This window comes from Pipistrellus hanaki, assembly GCF_964339955.1.
Source record: "Pipistrellus hanaki genome assembly, chromosome: 19".
Taxonomy (NCBI): domain Eukaryota; kingdom Metazoa; phylum Chordata; class Mammalia; order Chiroptera; family Vespertilionidae; genus Pipistrellus; species Pipistrellus hanaki.
In genome coordinates, this window is record NC_140521.1 from 25,151,172 (window position 1) to 25,173,510 (window position 22,339).

Sequence of the window (22,339 nt, forward strand, 5' to 3'; positions counted from 1 at the left end):
CTATGCCCATTTCCTCATTTGTAAAATGGAACTATTAATAGTTATTTCATAGTCATAGTGAAGATTAAAGGTTTTTAAAATATTTAGCTGTACCTGTCATGTGGGAAGTAGTCAATAATAGTAGTTATGATGGAAGTTGAGAATAGAAAAATTCCAAAAATATGAGAAAGCTTATCTGAGTCAAATTACAATTAAACATCTCCCACCTCTAATAGGTGGACTAATTATTTCAAATGTACTGGAACATACACTAGGATAAAATCCTTTCCCTCTAAGAGACAAATGGACACAAAGATAACACAAAGAATGCACAAAGTCCTTTGAGAACTCAGAGCGACCCTCCTCATAAAGAGCGAGTCCTAGAAGAGAGCCACGCTGGCCCTATGAACAGCACCGCACACGTACAGGCCCAGTAAGTGTGCGTGAGAAGTGGCCTCGCTGTGTGTGTGAGGAGGGCTGGAAGAGGAAGATGGCTGGGAGGACCGGATGCTGGCGGGCAGCTCTCTGTTGAAAACTTAGCACTTTATCCTTCAGGCAATGGGGAGATGAAGAGAAAAAAAATTGAAATCTTAAAGCCGTAATAGGCAAACTGCGTTGAGTGTGGCTCTTCCACAAAATACCATGGCCTGGGTGAGTCTGTTTTGAAGAAGTGGCGTTAGAAGAAGTTTAAGTTTAAAAAATTTGGCTCTCAAAAGAAATTTCAATCGTTATCCTGTTGATATTTGGCTCTGTTGACTAATGAGTTTGCCGACCACTGTCCTAAAACAAAACACCTTTATGACTTAAAACTCCACACATATAAGCCCACTATCTGGTAACCAAGAGCTAACCATTAACAATGATTGACATGGAACCTAGTTTCACTTTTCATTACTTCAATGACCATTGTCAGGCTTATCATTCTTTTAACAACAGCGGATAAAATCTTTTGAGTTTTACTATGTATGTGTCTTGTACTATATTGTTTTTACGTATGTTCAATTATACAACATCCTGATGAAAAATACTATGATTAATCCCATTTGACAGGTCGGAAAACTAAAGCAGAAATGTTCTAGTCAGATGGCGAGTGAGACAGGATTCAAATCTGGGCTGCCTGACTCTGAAGCTCTAAAAAAGTAAACCAGTCTCCTGGCTGCTCAGTTCATACACATTGCGTGAAACAAAGATATGCATGTGGCTATTGTAACTTACAGTATCATGCGAGGTCAGTGATTCCCAATTTTTACTGAACAGAAGAATCACAAGTCACATAACCTAGAATTTGATTCAGTAAGTCTAGGGTACAATTTTCGGAGAGCTGCAATTTTAACCGTAAGTCCAGTTAATTCTGAGTCACATGATCCAGGAACCAAGCTCTCATAAACCCTGGGCTAGATGTCCTAGAGAATCAAGGATATTTGAGCTTCCTGTCTTCCATGAGTTTACAATCTAAAAGGGTAAAAAAAAAAACAAGGCACACAAACAATACAAAGCAATTGAAGAAAAGCAATACAGGCAGAACAGAAAAGAGATGTCAAGGAAGAAGAGTCATCAGTAATGAAATGAAGTAGGTTTTCATGAAGAAAAGGAAAGACACTTCCTGCAGACTTTCAGGAATAATGTTATATAGAAAGGAAGGTATGATGAGCAAACCACTTAGTAAAAATAGAGGATTTGCATTTCAGAATGGAAAAAATGTCAGAAGAGTAGAGGCTGTGGAATGACCTCAATGTCAACCTACACAGTGTCATCACTGGGAAGCTGCTAATGGTTTTGAGGAAGGAAATGATAAAGGACAATAATATTCTTTGAAGATCTGCATGATCTTGCATAGAATAAGACAATAAAATGGTTAGGCTGTTAACATTCCAATCTCAAAGAAATGAGTCAAAATAGAGTGGTGAAAAAGATGAAAACAGGAGAAATGGTAACTCTTAATGACTGTGCATGTAGGGCGAAGGCAACAATCACAGCTAAATGATTTCTTCACCCCTAAGTCCAACTTGTATCACCATCAGATTCATATTAGTTTTTAAGAACTTTTTCTTATTACAGAGGTTCAAAATATATAAAGTTCATTTATTCAAAAGCAGCCCATGATTAAGAGGTCAATAAACAGGCCTGGGAGTTGCCAAAATACATATCACATAGTTCAGATACTAAAAAATATTAGTAATTTATATATCATACACATATACATATTATATATAAAGAACAGTACTCAGAGCTATACAATCTTATTTTACATAAAGTTCTAACAATTTGATTCAATTCTAAGATCTGAATTTCCAAACTCACCAGTTTAGAAGCAAAAATTAGAAGGGGAAAAGATCATTTAAAAATCTGAGGTTCAAAAGAAATGAAAACTATAAAAAAGAACACACATTTGCCGAAGCCGGTTAGAGCGTCGGTCTGCGGACTGAAGGGTCCCAGGTTCAATTCCGGTCAAGGGCATGTACGTCCCCAGTAGGGGGTGTGCAAGAGAGGCAACTGGTCGATGTTTCTCTCTCATCGACGTTTCTAGCTCTTCATCTCTCTCCCTTCCTCCTCTCTGTAAAATATCAATAAAATATATTAAAAAAAAAAAAAAAAAAAAAAAAAAGTACACACATTTACTCAGGGTAAATTCTCCACAACTGTATTGAAATTCCCAGGGGAAAAAAAAATTTAATGTGAATTTTCCTTCATGTTTCAAATACTTACCATAAAAACAGTTTTAAACATGCTTTAAAGTAGGGGTGTCGAACTCAATCAGAGAAGGGGCCAAAATCTAAAATCCAGCCTAAATCGCGGGCCAAATGGTTTACTGAACAGTCATAAACTGACAATGTCATAAACTGACAGCGGAGTGCAGTGATGACAGCGCGGTGCGGGCCACATTGCAAGGCCTGGCGGGCTGGATTTGGCCCGCGGGCCTTGTGTTTGACATATGTGCTTTAAAGCTATATATTTTAAAACAACTATTTACCTGATTAAAAGATAATTTAAAGGATGACTGGTACATGACAAAACAGTTCGCTCATCAATAATCAAGGTTTAGTCAATAAGTAGTTAAGAAAGATAGATTTTACAACAAAGTTTAAAGATAAGAATCTTTCTTAAGGCATCTAATTTGGCCCCACTGAAGAAGTTTAGTTTGAGTAATTCTTCCCTGATGGCTGTGCTTTGATCTCCCATGTTCCAAATAATATGGAAGCATCCTCAACAAAAATTAACACCAGCAAACTGGTCTTAAATACATGCCCTATAAATTGACCTACTGAAATCAGGTAACATCATTTGGCACTAACATCCTATAGCAACAGGCTGTGTCACAACTTTTAAAAGGACTTTAAACACAAGCACACAGGCTTCTCACTTGGTCACCAACACTCTTTAATGTTTATTACAATAATATCATATAAGGACCTCACTGATTTATAAATAGATGAAAACAACATTTTTCGGGGGGGGTGAAGGGGGGGGGTAGATGAATGATGTTAACTGACTCAAAGTTATACCTAAGTTTAAAATATATACCAAAACCATATACTTCTTTAATTATGTAGAAGTAGCCTATATAATAAAAGGCTAATATGCAAAGCGACCAAACAGGGAACAACTAGTTGCTATGATGCACATCGACCACAAGGGGACAGATGCTCAACACAGGAGCTGCCCCTGGTGACCAGTGCACTCCCACAGGGGGCGCACTGCTCAGCCAGAAGCCTCTCCTGCCTCCACAGCAGCCTAAGGAGCAGCTGAGTGCTAAGGAGCTTGCCTCTAAGGAGCAGCTGAGCAGTAAGCCTACCGCTTACTGCTAAGGAGTAGCAGACAAGTGTTAAGGGGCAAGCAGGTGCAGGGGATTGGGCCTAAGCTGGCAGGCGGACATCCACTGAGGGGTCCCGGACTGGAAGAGGGTGCAGGCCGGGCTGAAGGATGCTCCCCCATCCGCGGTGAATGAATTTCATGCACCGGGCCTCTGGCACCATATATTAATTAACAGAGAATAGTTTAGGTTTCAGCTAGATATTTTTTAAAAAGAAATCAGTGTATGCTTACAGCACTGTAACATTAAAATAAAACTACCTTACTATGTTGTAGGGATAAGTCAACAAAATGAAACTAGGCCTCTCCTATTTCTCAAGCACAGCAAAGGATAGAGAAAATTAAAGAGCATGCTTATTTCAAACCTCTCATCAAATTATCAGAAAATTAAGACATCAAAGATTAAGATTGTGGTACAAACAGCAGTCAAATATGCTATATGATAAATATTTAAACAAATGAATCCCACCCTAACATCCTCAGCATCTATGTGAGGTAACCATCCTTGCTTGCTAGCAGCAGGCAATAGGATAGTAATTGAAGCCAAAGAAATGTGCCTTGGAGACAGGATTTTTCAAATTGCAATTTGAGACCCATAAATCGATTTAGTGGATTTAGAATTTTTAATGAAAGAGAATGAAATATGATAGAAATCACTGGACGGCATCACATGTCATAAGGATAAACACTGCTTTGTGAAACTTTTCATCCATAAGTAGGTATGTACTGGGTCCTGATGCTAACAGTACTTCTCTTTACGGAGCATGGTTTTTAAAAAAGGAGTCTGGAAGCTCCTACTCCAGAGATCTAGGTCCGGTGGATGGCTCTGGACCCAGGGCTGGGTATTTTCCATCGTCCTCAGCTCCCACACAAAAGCTCTGCTCAAGATGACTCCTGGGAGTCAAAATGAGCTCCCGGGCAGCACAAGGAAGAGCTAAACTTACAAGAGCACTCAGGCCCCCAACAGCCTTAGGCGGGGCCTACAGCTCCTGAGAGGTTAGTGACAAGGAGCAGAGCTCCTCCTTCCTCCGCTGAAGTAAACAGTCCGGCTCCTGCAATCAACTTTCTTATCTGCAGCTCCCAGCCTCCCTGTCCCAAGAGAAGCAGCTCACACTCTCCCGCCTCACCAGGGCCCAATGGGCTTCCAGTTACCAGTGCTGGGGCTCCGCCGCCCCGGCCCCCGGAGAGGCCCGCATTGCCCTCCCAAGCCCGGCCCCTCCAGCCCAGTCTCCAGCCCCCGAGCCCCAGCACCTCCCCGCAGAGGGCGAGGCGATTCCCCCAGAGCCTTTCACATCCCACAGCTTCCTCCGCCCCGGGACTTCCGGTTTGGTTCTGGCTCCAGAGGTTCGGGGACAAGTTTCCTTGCCTTGGAGGCAGCCGCCCCGAGTTCTCGCCCCCTCGGCCGGCCATGGCGGCTCCCAGCCAAACGCCCCGGCCACGGAGGCGCCCTGACTCTCAGAAACTGGCACTGGCCGCCTCTCCCCTCCCCCCCCCCCAGCCTGGCCCCCGCCGCGCCCACCGCCAGGCCGCCCGCCCTCCTCCCAGCAGGCCCGTCCCCCGCCGCTCCCGCTCCCGAGGGGCGCCTGGGCCGCGGGTCCCCAGGAGGCGGCGCCGACTCCACTCACCCCTCAGCCCGGGAGGCGGGAGCTCTGCGCCGTCCTCCCCCCTCCCGGCCGCCGCCGCGGAGCCGCTCGGCTGGGCCTCGGCCCGGTCCCCGCGCCCCGACCCACTCGGACTCGTCCCCAGCGCGGGCCCAGGAGCCCGGCGTCCCAATCTGACCCGGAAGCAGCAGTCAGGCCCACACCGCCACGTGACCCGGGCGCAGCCTGCGTCCCTGCGTGAGTGGGCGGGGCCGGAGGAGCTAGGCCTCGGCCCGTCTCGCGGTGCCGGGGCGGCGGGGTCCGCGCTGGCGCGTTGTCCCGGGAGCTGCCATGCCGCCATGCTGTCTCCTGTGCGTCCAGAGGGGCAGCCGGCGGAGGAGCGCGGGTGGTCGGCAGCCTGGGGGGCCCTGGGCTCAGCCTCCCAGACTCACTTGGAATGGTCCCCTGGGGACACTGAGTTGTGGTGGGACCCGACCAGCTCACTTCCTGTCTCGTTCGCGCCCTCACCAGGTGCCCTACAGGCTGGGATCCAGCCCCATCCCAAGATGCGGGTGCGGGTGCGTGAGGATGGGGAGCGCCATGCCGCCACGCCGCGTCCTTCCTGAGGCCGGAGCGTTCAGGGCGCCGTTGCCAAAGGGGCAGAAGGAGCTTAGGCCCAGGCACCGTGCTTAGGCTTCTTCAACTTTACCGCCTTCATCAAGGGGGTGTTTTATAGATTTGAAAACTGAAGTTCACAGATGCTCGGTACCTGTCCCTGACAGGCAGTTCGAAGTGAGCAGGCTGAGATTGGAACCCAGGTCCCTCCGGCACCACAAGGGCCACACACTTTCCTAGGCTGTTGCTGCAGCCCCGCGCATACTGTGTCTGACCGAGGGGCAGTGATTGCTACATGGAGTAGGATGGTGCTGGCTGACCTGAGGAGAAATCAGCCTTGGTGGGTGTTAGCTGAAGTGTTAGGAGTTGAGGTCTGTTGCTTGGGCTGTGTGTGCTTTCGTGTGGTGAGTGTCAGGAAGCAGGTGAGGGGTTGTGGTGTGCCTGTCTGGGATATATTATTGGTTCCTAGAGTCAGGGAGACAAAATTCTTTCAGAGGGACCCAATGGCCGTTCCTGGGGACTTTTCTCGTTTTGTTTTGTTTTCTCTTGACCATAGGTAGTAGCACTTAATGGAGTTGAAGGGGTTGGAGAAAGCTGGTTAAAGAAAGTGCTTGAGGCCGACACCGGTTTGGCTCAGTGGATAGAGCGTCAGCCTATGGACTGAAGGGTCCCGGGTTCAATTACGGTCAAGGGCATGTACCTTGGTTGCGGGCACATCCCTGGTGGGGTGTGTGCAAGAGGCAGCTGGTCCATGTATCTCTCTCATTGATGTTTCTAACTCTCTCTTCCTCTACCTTCCTCTCTGTAAAAAATCAATTATATATATGTGTGTGTGTGTGTGTGTGTGTGTGTTTTTGTGTGTTTTTGTGTGTTTTTTTTTAAGTGCTTGAGGATCAAGGGCAGGGTGAGTCAAATCAACCTGGCTTAGTTTGTTGAGAACAGGGAGCCTTCTGGCATCTTAGAATGAATTGCTTTGGGAGTATCAGGGTCATTGCCATGTTCACATTCACATTCAAAAATAGCCTCAGTGCAAAGGGCCAAGAGAGGGCAGAATGAAATATGCAGAGAGGAGGAAAAATCTGGTGGTTGCTCCATGGATACTCAATGATAGACTTGTGAGTTCAGGTACCCCTGGGGATACCCAGAAATCCGTAGCAAGTTAAATGTATTCTGAGCAATTAGGGAAAAGGCAAGAAATGTGGGTCATTACTATTGACAAATACCATGTACAAGGTCTATAAATGTATTTGTGAGTGTTGTATATGGCCAGGTATGATTAGTTATATACCTTTCTATTTATTTGAGATATTATTGAGTCACTGTTCTTTTGTTCCCTCCTCTCCCCTTATAGAGCAATTCCTAAAGACAAGACCACTGTCTTCACCCATCTCCAATCTCTGCCCACAAGGCAGCCAGAATTTTCTTTCCAGAATTCACATCTGATCATGTGGTTTCCTGTATCTCTTACTCCTTACCTGTCCTGTCCCATCTGGTAGCCACTATTTCCATGTGGTCATTTAAATTTAAATTAACTAAAATTAAGCTAAATTAAAACTATATTTCCTGAGACATATGACACTAGCCCTATTTCAAATGCTCAATAAATATATGTGGCTAATTTTATCCTGTTTGACAGTGTCTAAATAAAATATTTATATCATCACAAAGTTATTGGGCAATGCTGCTCTCTATTCTCAATTCCTCATGTTTCTGTTCTTTGGAAATTTGTTTTGCTAAGCTTTTTGCTTGAAAGATTTTTCTTCTACCTCTTTGAGACTGAAAATTATACATGATTGCTTGTTTTCTTATTGGCTCCTTGACAAGCACTCAATCTCTGTGAAGAAGGAACTAAGCCTGTTTATACACCACTGATTCTTCATTATGTCTAAATGACTGTCATAGCGCAATAGAGCAGACAGTGAACTAAAGTAACAGAAAATAGTATAAGAAAGGAACATTTTATTAGAACTTGTGGATAGATTTGATTATTTTAACCTACAAATTTCATATGGTCCAACCTAATAATAAGGAAAAATTTTCAAAGAATTGGAGGTGTTTCAGTTGGTTCTAATGAGTTCCCTGTTACCTGGATAGTTTAAACAAAGGCTGAATCTGTTGGAATAATATATAAAAAATTATTGGATAGGTTGGACTGCTTGACCAGTCTGATTCTAAGTCTGTGTTCTGAGTCATTAGTTCAACGTTGATTACACTCTAACAACAACCACAGCTGCTTTCATTGCCTCTGTGCCAGGCGATGCTCGCTATAGTTCACTTAACTTATAGCCTTCAGTCCTCACAATAAGCTTGTGAAGTGTCTTTGGCACCATCCAAGTTACTGAGTGAGATGCAGGTTAAGTAATACACGCCTTGCAAAATACAGGTAGTAAACGGCAGAGATTGAATTCATAGTCTTGTAATTTCTTGTTTCCTACCATTGTGTCCAGAGAAGATGTTTGACATGATTTGAAAATTTATGGAGACTTGTGTTTTTCCTAAGACATGGTCTATCATGGAAAATGTTCCACGTGCACATGGAAAGACATCAATTAAATCCATCTAGTCTAGTTTGTCATTTAAGGCTGCTACCTGAGGTAGGTTCTCATTCCTTTGCTATCTATCTCTCTTCTCTCTCTGACACCCTTATGATCTGATGTTGTTTAGCCTGATGATGTCACAGACATTTCTTAAATTCTCTTCTATTTTAAATTCTTACTGTTCTTAGGGCCGGCAGGGTTCCTACAGACAGCAGCTAAAGTTCCAGAGGGCACGTGTGGGAGGCAACCAATTGATGTTTCTCTGACATCAACATCTCTCTCTCTCTCTCTCTCTCTCTGTCTGTCTTTCTCAAAAGTAAAAATTATGTGATTGCTATTTTTAAAGAGCGTATAACCCACTTCAGACCACTTAGTCTTTTTGTCTTCTGCCGGGCTAAGTCTGTCTGTCCCTGCAGCTAATCCCACAAATGCAATTTAAGGAAGCCTGGAAATGAAATAGTGGTGCCAATCTCTTAATTGCTGTTGACAGCAAAGAGGAGGAAGCAATAGGAGAGCCAGAATCCTGCCCTGCCCCCACCCTGCTGTTGATGAAAACAGAACAGCAACAAGCTGCCTCTTACAGCAGTCTTGTCTCCATCCTCAGGGTACCAAACTCCACTCCAAGGAGATGAAACAAAATCTGTTTTTCTAAACATAAAAAAAAAAAAATTGTGTGTGTCCAATTATATACATCATCTGAATATTGCATTGTATTCATCACCACCCCACATTTTTTCAACAACCCTAAGACTCGGTGTTGCTTGCTCCACTAAAGGCTATCTCAGCCCCCTGGACACGGCCTTGCATTCCTACCTCGTTATGTCCCAGACCCAACACTCCAGGACCTGGCTCGTGTATGCTCCACTTTTGCTGCCTCTTTCAGGGGAGTCTATCCTCCCAGACAGAGCACAGTGTATCTACGGCATCATTTCCCACAGTCTAATGTGTCCCGGATGCTACAGAAACGTCCGCCGAGGCCACACACCAATCCAGGAAATGGTGCCAACAGGTGAGAGGCCTCTGGTCCCTGCTTCCTCTGAGTGTTTGAGAGTTGGAGAGCACATGGACGGGGCAGAGAAGACTAAAGTACTCAGCGTTCCGCCACTGCTTTGCAAGCAGAGGGTCACTGCACTTGCCTGTTTGATCTCCGTCCTCTACGGTACAGACTCTAGGGGTCTAGCCTGTTAATAGGAGTGAGTCCCCAACACAGCACCTGCCACATGCACCGACTCCCTGAGGTGTGAACCTCAGCCACGGGAATGTCACACAGGCTCTCAGCTCTTAGGCAGATCAAACCCCAGTTTCTCTATACTTGTTCTTAGGCCTCTGCGGCCATTTGTGATAGAGAAGCTGTTGCTTTATTACTTCATAAACATCTTTCTTGGCCTCAGCACTGTATCTGCTTTGTGTATGGTAATAGTATTTTTTCATTTTTCACATTTTGAAATTAATAAAATTGAACAAAAATGTTCTATCAATAGTGACAATTTTTCTTGCCTTGGTTGCCTTTAAATTGCAATGCGTTGTTGACCCCTTCAGTTCTGAGGTTTTTCCCCTCTGGAAGCCACACCCAGGTTGTGTGTGTGTGTGTGTGTGTGTGTGTGTGTGTGTGTGTGTTGGGGGGTATCCCTATGAGAAGGGCACATGGCATCACGTCTTTGAGGGGCACACTGCAGGATGGCCAGTGTCGGCCTGGAGCACCCTGTCCGGCAGCGGCCTCGCCCGTGGGGAGAAAGACCCTTTCAGCAGAGGCCTGGGAATAGCCAGCTCAGGCCACCGAAGGTGTCCTTTCTCCCTGTGAGAAGGTCCCATAGGAAGCTCTAGCTTTAGGCGAAATCTTTATGAAAGGATTCCTTCTCTGAACTTTCCAAACAGGCCTCTTTGTTATTACCCCAGGGGAGCTGACAGCCAGTGGGAATCGAATCTCCCTTATCGTTTCCAGACTATTTTACCTGCTGCGCACCCCCATTGGCAGGAGGGCCACAAGGGTTTCTCTCAAGCTGCGCTCCTCCAGCCTGCTGCTCTGAGATGCCCCCGCCCCCTGCACATTTAATTCCTGCACCACAGGGAGTCCCCTGGATTCCAAAGGAAAGGTAAACTCCTTGGAATCCAAAACTAGCAGCAGTTCACAGGGCGGCGGGAGGATTGGTTATCGTGATATTTCAGTCTCACCTAACCAATAAGAGGGCTGGTTGGCAAGTTCCCAGGATGAATATTCTCATATGAGCATTGAATTAGAGAAAGCCATCTACACGCTCAACTTACACCCCACTGAGTTCTAAAGTAGAGATCTTGTGACGGTTGGGGCCTTGCAAAGCAATTAAAAGAAATAAAGCAACGTATTATATTTTAATTGATGTAATCTTCAAGCTCCCAGTGGGATCTGGGTGATATCTGACTAGAGTTACCCTCGGTATCAATAGATGACTATTCTGTGAAAGTGCATTGATGAAGACAAAAACGCTACAAATCCTGAACTTCATTAACATGCGGGTCTGTTTGGGGGGATTGGCTCCGACTCCCAGGACTACAAATTGAAAGAATCCACCCAGACTTTTCAGAGATTTGAACAAAGAGCTGCAGCGGGGTGGGGGTGGGGCTAGGGGTGGGCTGGGGGTGGAGAGGGATAGAGAGAGGGGCAGGTGGAGGGGAAGACACAAAGTAGGTTGATGCTGCATTTGCTGTTAGCCTGGATACAGGACAGGCCAGATCGTTCTTCCCAAACCCAAGCAGCTCTCATCCGTCACCAACATTTCTGGGTTTGTTTCTGTTTTATTATAAATATTCGAAGAAAGATAAACAGACAAGAAAACCTGTTTATACAGTACACAGACTCCGATGGAAAACACAGATGGGAAAGAGAGCCAACAACCAACAAGATAACAGTAGAGCCCAGCCAGGGAGAGCCGGCTGGCTGCAGATGGCCTCCCGGTCGGCTGAGCACAGCGCGGGGCAGCCCCCGCTGACAGCCGTGTCCGCGCCAGGCTGACCTTCATTCCACGGGGTGAAAGGAGCAGACGTGATAAATAATTCATGGGGACATTTACCTCAGTAACCCAATACAGAAAGCTGCTATTGATCAAGATATCCTGCTTATAAAAATGAGTTGTAAAAAATACCTTCCCACCCCAATGTGAGCTCACAATAGGGACCCCTCTGTCAGGGCCCAGGCTGGAGCTGGGGTTGGGGTGTGCACCGCTAGGGCTGGGGCTGGGGCTGCGGCCCTTCTCACCAAACCTATGTTTCTCCTGAGGCTTGCAGCAAGGTTTAAAAATACTCATGTCCTGTACTGCTTGCTGTCATCCAGTCGTGAAAAAGAAAATATTTAAAAAGAATTCAAATTCATGAGCAAGAAGGTCAGCCTAGGACGAAGCCAGCACCCTTCCCAGGAGTGACCGGGACTGCCCGGCCAGCGCCAGCGGGCAGCTCCAGCCCCTGTCCTGGCACAAAGAGGAGGTCGGCCAACCCAGCGGGCAGAGTCGGGAATGAAGCACATCACTTCCCTTAGCGCGTCCAGCACAGCGACGTTGGGAGGCCATTTGGTTCAAGTGGTGGTGGCGGGAGTGGTGGCCACGGCTCTGTCTCTCCGCTAGCTCTGACGCTTTTAAATTACGATCAGAAATTGCATAGCATTTACGTTTTCCACCAGAAAATGAGAATTCTCTACGTGAGCGTCCTAATTGGTGAAACCAGCCACGGCCATGCAGCTGCCAAAGCCGCACCCCTTCCGACGGGCGAGGGCTTGGTCCCGCAGGTGGCGGGCACGCTGGACGGCAGCAGGCATGCAGGGCGGTGGCAGCAGCCGCCTGGGTGGCACATGTGGTCTGCAGGCGGGGGGAGCTCGGTGCTTTCCTGAGGCCACGCGGCTGCTGCCCAGGCCCAGGTGAGGCTGAGGGTTCCTGGCTCCAGGCCTGGGAGGTGGCAACAAGAACCCACATCTCCCAGGAACATGCAAACCTTTGATTGCTTGAGGTCATTTCACTGAGTAAACACACACACGCGCGCGTGCGCGCGCACACACACACACACACACACACACACACACATCCACGTATGCACCGTCTCCTGTCCACTAACAAGAACTCCCCAGCAGCGAGAGCAGCTGGGGTTTGGAAAAAGGAGGTGCAGGTGGCAAACAGTGGGTCCCAGGCAGGGTGCCCCCTCCTCCTCTGGCTGCGGGCGGGCACTCCCTCTGCTCAGAGGACGCCACCCAGAGGCTGTGCCCACAGCTCCTCTCCCTGTCCTCCCTTCGCGGTCACACCCACACAGACCAAACCCACCATCATAGTAAAAGCCCGGAGGAGGGAAAGGCCAGGCCCCCGGCACCCGTGCGGTCACTGGCTGGGCACCTGAAACGTGACTTTAGTGAGCTTTTATTTTGAGACGCTCCACCTTGTTCTTCCAGAAGCTTCTGCCTGGGGCCAGCAGCACGCAGAGGCTCAGATGGCCAGGTCTGGCTGCTCCGGCCTAAAGGGGGGAAGGGCCTACCAGCCCCGGCCCAGTCTCGTCCCATAGGCCCGCACAGGGAACAGAGCCCAGCGCAGGGAGCGCAGAGCGCGGAGAGAAAAGGGTCGTGAACAAAAGTGTACAAATGCAGAAAGGAAAACTCCCCATGGAGTTTATTTTTCTTTGTGAGGCCAGCCCGAGCGCAGCAGCCCTTCCTCAGGGGGTTCCGCCGAGTCCCCAAGGCCCTGCAGGACCCGCTGTCCTCGGGCGACCCCGGAGGGCCCTGTGATCGGGGGTGGTGCGCCCCGCTCGCCCATGGCCGCCTTTGCGGGGCGTGGGGCTCTCCAGTCCGCCGTCCCGTCCCCGGTCCGGTCCCGGGGGGACGCGGGCGCGGAGCCCCTGCACAGAAGCCTTCTGCTGGCGGCCGCGGTCCGGCTACTCGGGCTCGCCGCCGCCGGGCGCGCGCTCCCAGGCCGGGCCCTCCTCGCCGCGCGCGGCCCGGCGCGGGCCCTGGAAGCGGCGGCACTCGGGGCAGACCCGCACGTGCGCGCAGCCCCGCGCCGCCAGCGCCGCCTCCCGCGCCAGCCGCCGCGCCAGCTGCTCGGGCTCCGCCGCCGCCCCGCACAGCTGCCCGTTGCTGAGCGTGGCGCTGGCGCGGGGCGGGCGCTCCTCGGGGCCGGGGGCCCCGGGTCGCACCCCCGCGCGCCGCCGGCGGGGGCCGGCGCCGTCCTGGCACAGGATAATGCCGCGCAGCTCCTCCACCATCTGCCGGCAGATGGACACCTGGAAGACAGGGAGGGGCTGGGTCAGACCCGCGCACGTGGCCTTGGACCAGAAGGCTCTGAGAGCCTTTCAGCCCATCATCTCCCTCCCATCGCCTCTGCCAGCCCTCTCAGCCCAGCCCGCCAGCCAGTCTTGGTCTGACACCTTCGAAGTCAGTGCCCTTTCAATGGTGCCAAAGCCTTTGGTTACTTACCTAGTGTTAATTTTTTTTTTTTTTTTTTTTTTTTTTTGCATTTCTATTAAATGCTGCTAACTTCACAATTCCTCTCCCTGAAAACTTACAGTGATGCCAGTTGCCTTTGGACCCAGAAGTCCTTAAATAATAACTTCTACTCCATGCCAGTCTTTCAAGTATTTGAAAAGCTACCCTGTCTCCACAAACATCCTGTTCTCAGGCTAAAGATTCTCACTTCTTTTGATCAACTGTTTAGACTGGAGAGCATGCATTCTAATAATTGGAACGACAAAACCACAGTGACACCATTCCTTCGGATCCACAACGTCCTGATATGAAACCCTCAGGTCCAGCTGTGTTTCAGAATGTTTGGGGTTTTAGGAAGATAATACAACACACATATGATTAGCATATATATCGCCCTGTGGGGGTCAGGGGCAGATTCTATACTCAAGCACATTGATATTTCTGTAGCAAACTGTACTTGCCTTCACACTGAATGAGACAAAGAACATACACAAAATTCCATACCAGTTCAAGTTAAGCATTGTCACCAAATGCATTTGTTTAACAAGCTTATAAAAAAAAACTTGGAACTTTTGGAGTTTCTTAAGTTTCAAAATTGTGGATAAAGAATCATAAACCAAGGGGCACACCTAGAGGGCCCAGCTCAAGTGACTGGGGAGGCTGAGCCACTGGCCCTACAGGACACCTACTACAAAGGCCACTCTACCAATTCCAGGAAACACAGGGAAGCAGTGAAAATGCAGAGACAGAGAAACATGTCACAAATGAAAGAAATGGAAGAAAGCAAACAACTGGATACAGAGTTCAAAACCAATTATAAGGTTACTCGAGGATCTTCTTGAGGCCTCCAAGGGACTTAGTGAGAATTTGAAGGATCTTAGTGAAAATGCCAAAGACATGGAAAAGGACCAGTCAGAAATTAAGCATACCTAACTGAAATAAAGAATAATTTACAGGCATTCAACAGTAGAGGATTTGAGAATCAAATTAACAATTTGAAATATGAGGAAGCAAAAACCACCCAATCAGAAGAGCAAAATGAAAATATGAAGACAGTGTAAGAAGCTTCTGGGACAACTTCAAGCATACGACATCACATCATAGGGGTGCCAGAAGAAGAAAGAGAGCAAAATGTTGAAAACCTATTTGAAGAAATAATGACAGAAAACTTCCCCTATCTGGTGAAAGAAATATACTTACAAGTCCTACAAGTGCAGAGAATCCCAAACAAGAAGAATCTAAAGAGGACCACACAAAGACACGTTACAATTAAAATGCCAAGAGCAAAAGACAGAGAATATTAAAAGCAGCAAGAGGAAAACAATTAATTACCTACAAGGGAGTGCCCATAGGACTGTCAGCTGATTTCTCAACAGAAACTATGTAGTCCAGAAGGGAGTGGCAAGAAATATTCAAAGTGATGAATAACAAAAACCTACAACCAAGAATACTCTATCCAGCAAAGCTATCATTCAGAATTGAAGGCCAGATAAAGAGCTTCACAGATAAGAAAAAGCTAAAGGAAGGAGGATCCAAGATGGCTGCACAGGTAAACACCTAACCGCAGCCGTACACAACAATTTCAATAAAATACAACTAAAATACAAAATGGACGTTACCCAGAGATACAGGAAAGTTGACTGACTGGAAATTCTACAACGAGAAGGAAAGAGAAAACCAGAAGGAAAACCAGAGGAGCTGTAAAAGCCTAAGGTATGGAGACATGGTGTGCGCTCGGAGAGGATGGAGCCGGAGAGGAGGGGACGGCTGAGTGCCTGGCTGGCGTTCCCTAGCGGGAAGGAGATAAAAGCTCCGGATTGTGCCGAACCCCAGACCTGACAGCACTGAACCCCAGTTCTAGACCAGACCCTGGAGACCCAGGCTCATGCAGAGGGAGCCTGGGCTGTGAGGTGGAATATCAGGGGAGCGGCGAAAGGCAGAGCCCCTGGAGGTGCGCACATTGCGCACAGAGGACGGACTGTTGACTCTGCTGCTAGATTGCCCTAGCGGGAAGGAGACAAAAGCTCCAGACTGTGCTGAGCCCCAGTTCTGACTGCTCTGAACCCCTGTTCTAGGCCAGATCCTGGGGACCCAGGCTCATACAGAGGGAGCCTGGGCTGTAAGGCAGAAACCTGGAGGAGCGGCAAAAGGAGGTTCTGGAGGCATGCGCAGAGAACAGACGGTTGGCTGTGCCGCAGGATTGCCCTGGCGGGAAGGAGACAAAAGCTCCAGACTGCTCTGAATCCCACTTCCAACCCCACTTCCAGGCTCATTGGGGGAGAGCCTAGACTGTTTGGTAGCAGGCAAAACTCAAGGGCACCTCACTCTCAGGGGTGCTTACAGCGAGTACCAAAGGACCGTGAGTCCAGTAGACTCAGGAGCCTCATAGGGTGTGGCTGACTGAAGCCAAGGCTGTAGGCTCCACCCTGAAACTCTGTCTGTCCCAGCTGAACACAGAAACTTTTAAGGCTACCAACTCAGGGAAGCTGCAAAAATGTCGAGACAAGGAAATAGATCACAAACGAAAGAAATGGAGGACAAAAAGCAACTGGATATAGAGTTCAAAACCATGCTTATAAGATTTTTCAAGAATTTCCTAGAAAAGGTCGATAAGACCTATGAGGATATGAAAAGGGATCAACTAGAAATAATAAGGGATCAACAAGAAATAAAGAATACATTGTCTGAAATAAAAAATATTATACAGAGTCCTAAAAACAGAATGGAAGATCGCAAGAATCAAGTAAAAAATTTGGAACATAAAGAGCCAGAAGACACTTCTCCGCAGAAGCAAGAAGACAAGAGAATCCAGAAAGTTGAAGATAATGTAAGAAACCTCTGGGACAACTTCATGCGAACCAACATCAGAATTATGGGGGTCCCAGAAGAAGAGAGAGAGCAAGATATCGAAAACATACTGAAAGAAATAGTGACAGAAAACTTTCCCCACCTGGTGAAAGAATTAGACTTACAAGTCCAGGAAGCGCACAGAACTCCAAACAAAAGGAATCCAAAGAGAACCACACCAAGACAAATCATAATTAAAAAAGAGGACCACACCAAGACAAATCATAATTAAAATTCCATGAGCAAAAGACAAAGAGAGAATATTAAAAGCAGCAAGAGCAAAGCAGGTAGTTACCTATAAAGGAGCACCTATACAATTGTCAGCTGATTTCTCAGAAACCATGCAGGCCAGACGGGAATGGCAAGAAATATTCAAGCTGATGAATAGCAAGAACCTACAGCCAAAGATAATCTACCCAGGAAAGCTATCACTCAGAATTGAAGGCCAGATAAAGAGCTTCAATAATTAAAAAAAAGCTAGAGGAGTTCATCACCGCCAAACCAGAATTATATGAATTGCTGAAGGGGGTTCTTTCGGAAGAGAAAGTAAATAAAGATAAAAACTATGAACAACAAATACGTAACTATTAACAAGTGAATCTAAAAACCAAGGAAATTAAAAAAAAACCTGATGAACAATATTAACTGTTGAATATAATAGAATCAGAGGTATGGAAGGGGAATGAACTGACGATTCTCAGGGAAAAGGGGAGAGGGGTGTGTGGGAAGAGACTGAACATAAACTGTGCACCTATGGGGAGTGGGGAAAGGGCAGAGGGTGGAATGGGAACCTGGTGGAGGGGAGCAATGGAGGGAGGGGGGGAGAGGAACATTTGTATTGTAATAATATGAACAATAAAAATTTATTTAAAAAAATAAGTAAAAATAAAATAAAGTAAAAAAAAAAAAGAAAGAAAAAGCTAAAGGAGTTCATCACCACCAAACCAGGATTACATGAAATGTTGAAGGGTATTCTTTAAGAAGAGGAAGAATAAGAAGGAAAAGAAAAAGATAAAATATATGAAGAGTAAAATGGCAATAAATACATATATATCAACAACTGAATCTAAAAATCAAAATAAATGAATAAGAAATCTAATGAACAGAATAAATTGGTGAATAAAGTAGAATCAGAGGCATGGAAATGGAACAGACTGATGATTTTCAGAGGGAAAGGGTTTTGGGGGGCAGTGGGAAGAGATTAAACAAGGATTTTATATGCATGTATATATTACCTATGGACACAGACAACAGGGTGGCAAAGGCCTGGAGTGGAGCAGGAACCAGGTGGAGAGGGCCATGGGGGACAAAGAGGGGCATCTGTAATACTCTCAACAATTCAGATTAAAAAAACAAACAAACCCCTTAAAGCAAAACCAATTTAAAGCAAAAAAAAAAAAAAAAAAAAAAAGAATCATGAACTTGAACCACTACCACTATTATACCCATTTCATAGTTGTAGAAATGGAAGCTGAGATATTATAAATCTTGCTAAAAGTTATTTGACTAATAAATAGCTGATCTAGTGTAAGGAGTCTCTGGGACAACTTATCTACTATTAGAACCTAAACTTATCTACTGCAAAGGGCAGGCACACTGTCTGTCCTCTGCCCGTGCTGCAGAAGGACACATGCCCAGTCTGTGACAGGAAGAGCCACCTTCCTGGTTCCTGCTCTTCTCTCCTGGCTTCCAGCTCTGCCCACAGGCTGTTCTTCCGCCACAGCCGATCGCTCAGGAGCTCTTCTTCTCCATCGTACCGTTGGGAGTCCCCACTGGAGTTTCCACGGTCCGGCCAAGCCACGGGTGCGCTCTTGGGGAGTAACGGAGCGTGCACCGACCCTCCACTTAAAGCAGCTACAGGGAAGCGTGTCCTTTAAAAGAGGACGGCCGAACGAAGAACTGAGACCTGGATTCTAAGCGCGCCGTTGTTACTAAGTAGCTGAGATTCCAGGCAAGGTCCTGGACTTCTCTGTGCTTCTAGAAATAACTGCAGCAGCTGGGACAATACCACCTGCCTGGCCTGCTGCAGGAGACAGGAATGTAACCCTATGCAGGTAGTGGCGGTACTCTGCGTACAGCACCGCAGCCCTCCCTGCAGCGCAGGGCTGCGTGCTGTGTGCGGGCGGGGCGGGTCGGCAGGGGAAGGAGGACTCTTTCGGTCTGGGGATGAGGCAGGAGGACGGGGAAGGCTTCCTAGGTGGCCTGGTCTGTCTGTCTAAGGAATAAGTAGAATTCATTTGAGGTGTGGACAGGGCTGCGGAGAGACGTCGGAGAGAAGCCAAGGCCCAGGTGAGCCCGGTGAGGGAGAGCATCCCGGATCCTTCTAGCTCTGTCAGGCACATTGAGGCTCGGCGAGGCCCAGCGTGTTCTCTCTGGTTCTGTCCGTTGGGAGGGTCAGACCTTCCAGCGTGACCTTCCAAAGCCAGACTGCCAGGATGGGTGGAGGGCTGAACGGGAGGCGAGGCAATGGAGCCTGAGGCCGCTGGTTTGGGAGAGGGAGGGAGAGACTGAGAGTACTAGCAGGAATATTGATATTTTGAACATATAGAGTAAATGAGCATGTTTTTAGATTTTGGGGAGAGCAGGGATGAAAATTGAAAGGGAGAAAAGATAATCCTAGGGTAGCTGAGAAAAGATGGATCAAGACAGAGATGGAGCCCTGGCTGGTGTGGCTCAGTAGATAGAACTTTGGTTGAAACATAAAGAGCCAGAAGACACTCCTCCACAGAAGTTCCCTAACTGAGACCTGCACCTGCAGGTGGCACCTTCAGACGGGACAGTGAGGCGCACTTTCCCTGAGCAGCGGGCACTTTTGCCTGTTTCCCTGTACCATGGTGCAGCTAAGGTTAGTCATGTAGGACCTCATTGTTCATACAAACCTTTCCCATATTTACTTCCTGGCTGTTTCCTAGCAGACTCTGAAACCCGGCAGCGGAATGCCTGTCTGGGCTGCATGGAGGGAGCTCTGAGGCCAGCGCCCCGGGCCTGTCCGGGCTGCTCCGTCCTCAGGTCCGCACACACCTGCAGACAATCCTGTCCGCGCATGAGCTGTGAACTTCGCCCTTTCTGCCAACACCATAGGCCAGACCCCTCTGGAGGTTTACCTCGGTAGCTTCTGAGTGCCGGAGAGTCCATAAAAACTCCAACATGGCCATAAAAATGGCCACGATTAAGCCACAAATAAGAACCACAAAGATTCCACCAATATTCTCCATTCCCAGTCCTGTAAGAAAGTGATAACAAAAAATAGTGTAAAAGAGCGGGAAGACATAAACACCCACCAAAATGCTGAAGTCACTTCAATGGCAGATGCTTTTCTTACATATTCCTGGAGGAGATATAACTTTGCTTGGAGGAAAAGTGGGGAGGGGGCCTCGTTGCCAATGGGAGAGAATGGGAGAGACGGGAGAAAAGCTCCCGAAAGGGCCCTGGGAGGGGGAGGGGCGTTCTAAGGAAAGAGCTCAGAGGAGTTTGATTTTGCCTGCGACACCAGAATCCCGGTGCATTCCAGTACTTCCATCACAATGTCGCCCATCTTATTTCTCGTGTGTTTGCTTGATATGGAATGATTGTTTTAACCAAACTATGGTTAGAGGAAGATATGTTTACTAAAATGCTAATTGGGAAGTTAAAGCCTTTTGCTTTTCAGACCAGTAGTTCCCAAACCTACCTACCATCAGAATCACCGGGGAAATTTGTTAAAATATCGATTCCTCCTTGTTCCCAGACTATCAAACCCACACCTCTGGAGATGGACCAGGAATCTGATTTTAACACATCTGATAGGTGACTCTGTCCAGCCAGGCCATAATTAGGTTTCAAATGGCATTTTTTGAAGCTGTAGTTGACTAAGTTCCTTGACATCAGGCATAGTGTCTGGCGGGACCTCCGTGCCTGGCACACCCCATGTGGCACACGCTTGGTAAACACCTGGGGGCTATATGGTTGCTTCGCTTCCACAGCGCCGCCCCCAGAGGGCAGCTCTGTAACTGCACGTGGCGTCCGCATTAAAGAGACCCACCCAACAGCACCTCCCACAGGAAGACGCCCGGGGATGGTCCCTGCCTGCTCCAGGTGCTGCCATGTCTGCATGTCCCGTCCGCAGTGTTGTCATGGGATGTGCAGCTACGGCAGCGCCAGGGGAAGCCAGCTTCACCCAACGCCTAGGGTAAGCCTGGGTCCAGAGCAGACCGCCCTTGAGAGCTGGTGAGAGAGCCCTCAGAGGCTGCCTGGATGCCTGAGTTTCCTCTCCCAGAGCCTCAGGGGCTGTCTGTTTTCTTGTTTGGTTTTACAATAACCTAGTGCAGGCAGCGCCTCCGACACTGGGACACTGCAACACTCACCACTGTGAGCAAGTGAGGCCTGCCCTGTACAGGGGCCAGGTGGGCTGTGCTCTGTCTGCAGCACATCCCCGGCCTGTGGGTGATGGAGGCTCTGTGGGTGATGATCCCGGGCCTGGGGGAAGGAGGCTCTGTGGGTGATGGTCCTGGGCCTGGGGGGAGGAGGCTCTGTGGGTGATCAGCCAGGGCGTTACTTTAGCTCAGTGATAGGTGAGGCCCACAGGGCAGAGGGCAGACTGCCTTTGAGAGGAGAGGTGCTGGGGGGTTACTGCACACTTGCACCCCTAGCCTGGGAGCATTTGGGCAGAGGCTTTTGTCCACAGAAACATCAGGATCCATGGGAGGTGGGGCACCCCGGATCTGGCTGGGGCACGCAGACACTCCAGCACCAGGTTTCCGGGGGTAAGGACTAGGTGCGGGATGTGCCCCTGAGCTCCATGGACAAGCTGCGGAGTTCCCTGCTGCCCTGGGGAGAAGGCGGCCGCGTTCCCAGGGAAGAGTTCCCACCAAGGACGCCACCTGGTCTGGCAGCCCCCAAGGGATTGCCAGGTGCTTCCCATCCGCCTCCCCTGGACGGGCTTCCACCTCCCCTCGTGCTCCTGCAGGGAGAGTCCTGCCACTCCGGGTCCCCCACCCTGTGGGCTCTGGCTCTCCCTGCCTGGGCCGCCCGGCCCCCTCTGCCTGCCCTTTCCCTCTTTCCTCCACACGGACATGCCCCCACGTTGCTGCCTCTCTCAACATGAAAGGATGAGCAGGAAAAGAGGATTGAGACAATCCAGATGCAAAAATCCTATGCCCTCCAACTCTGTCTCCTCCCTCCTTCCTTGGACAAACTATTTGAAGCAGTTGTTTATATCAGAGCTATTTTAAAGACATTGTAAAACCCTAAAATGCTTACATTTGGAGACCACACCTCACACAAAAGCAAGTAGAAGAAAATGCGTCCACTTCTTATGTGAAATGCATTTTTAAATTTTTTCTTCTGAAATGACTTAATGGGGAAAAAAGGTTATAATTGGCTGTGATTTCTCAGCATTCATTATACAAAATGAGAAAAATCTCACAAAAATTGTTTCTAAATGTAATAAAATTTTTATGAATACTACATTTAAAAATTAATAAAGTGAAAACTATGTCACATTTTGGAGATATTTAATTAAATATGACTGTCTTAATTTAAGTTTGCAGTTTTCTATTTGC

At 47.9% G+C, this 22,339-nt stretch overlaps 2 protein-coding genes across 5 annotated transcripts in view; both read right to left on the reverse strand.

Annotated features, from left to right (window-relative positions):
- TBCEL (tubulin folding cofactor E like) overlaps positions 1 to 5,593 on the reverse strand; it is a 71,269-nt gene extending 65,676 nt beyond the window's left edge. Inside the window, exon 1 of the mRNA XM_084868434.1 lies at positions 5,415 to 5,593. The gene's annotated coding sequence lies outside the window, so the exon portion shown is untranslated. The remainder of the gene's footprint in view (positions 1 to 5,414) is intronic.
- Positions 5,594 to 12,541: 6,948 nt separating this feature from the next.
- GRIK4 (glutamate ionotropic receptor kainate type subunit 4) overlaps positions 12,542 to 22,339 on the reverse strand; it is a 245,804-nt gene continuing 236,006 nt past the window's right edge. For all 4 annotated transcript variants that reach the window (XM_084868424.1, XM_084868422.1, XM_084868423.1 and 1 more), the window contains 2 exons: positions 19,904 to 20,022; positions 12,542 to 13,750 (listed from right to left, as the gene is read on the reverse strand). In XM_084868424.1, coding sequence (XP_084724550.1) covers positions 13,403 to 13,750; positions 19,904 to 20,022 — 467 coding nt within the window. In that variant the 3' untranslated portion in view covers positions 12,542 to 13,402. The remainder of the gene's footprint in view (positions 13,751 to 19,903; positions 20,023 to 22,339) is intronic.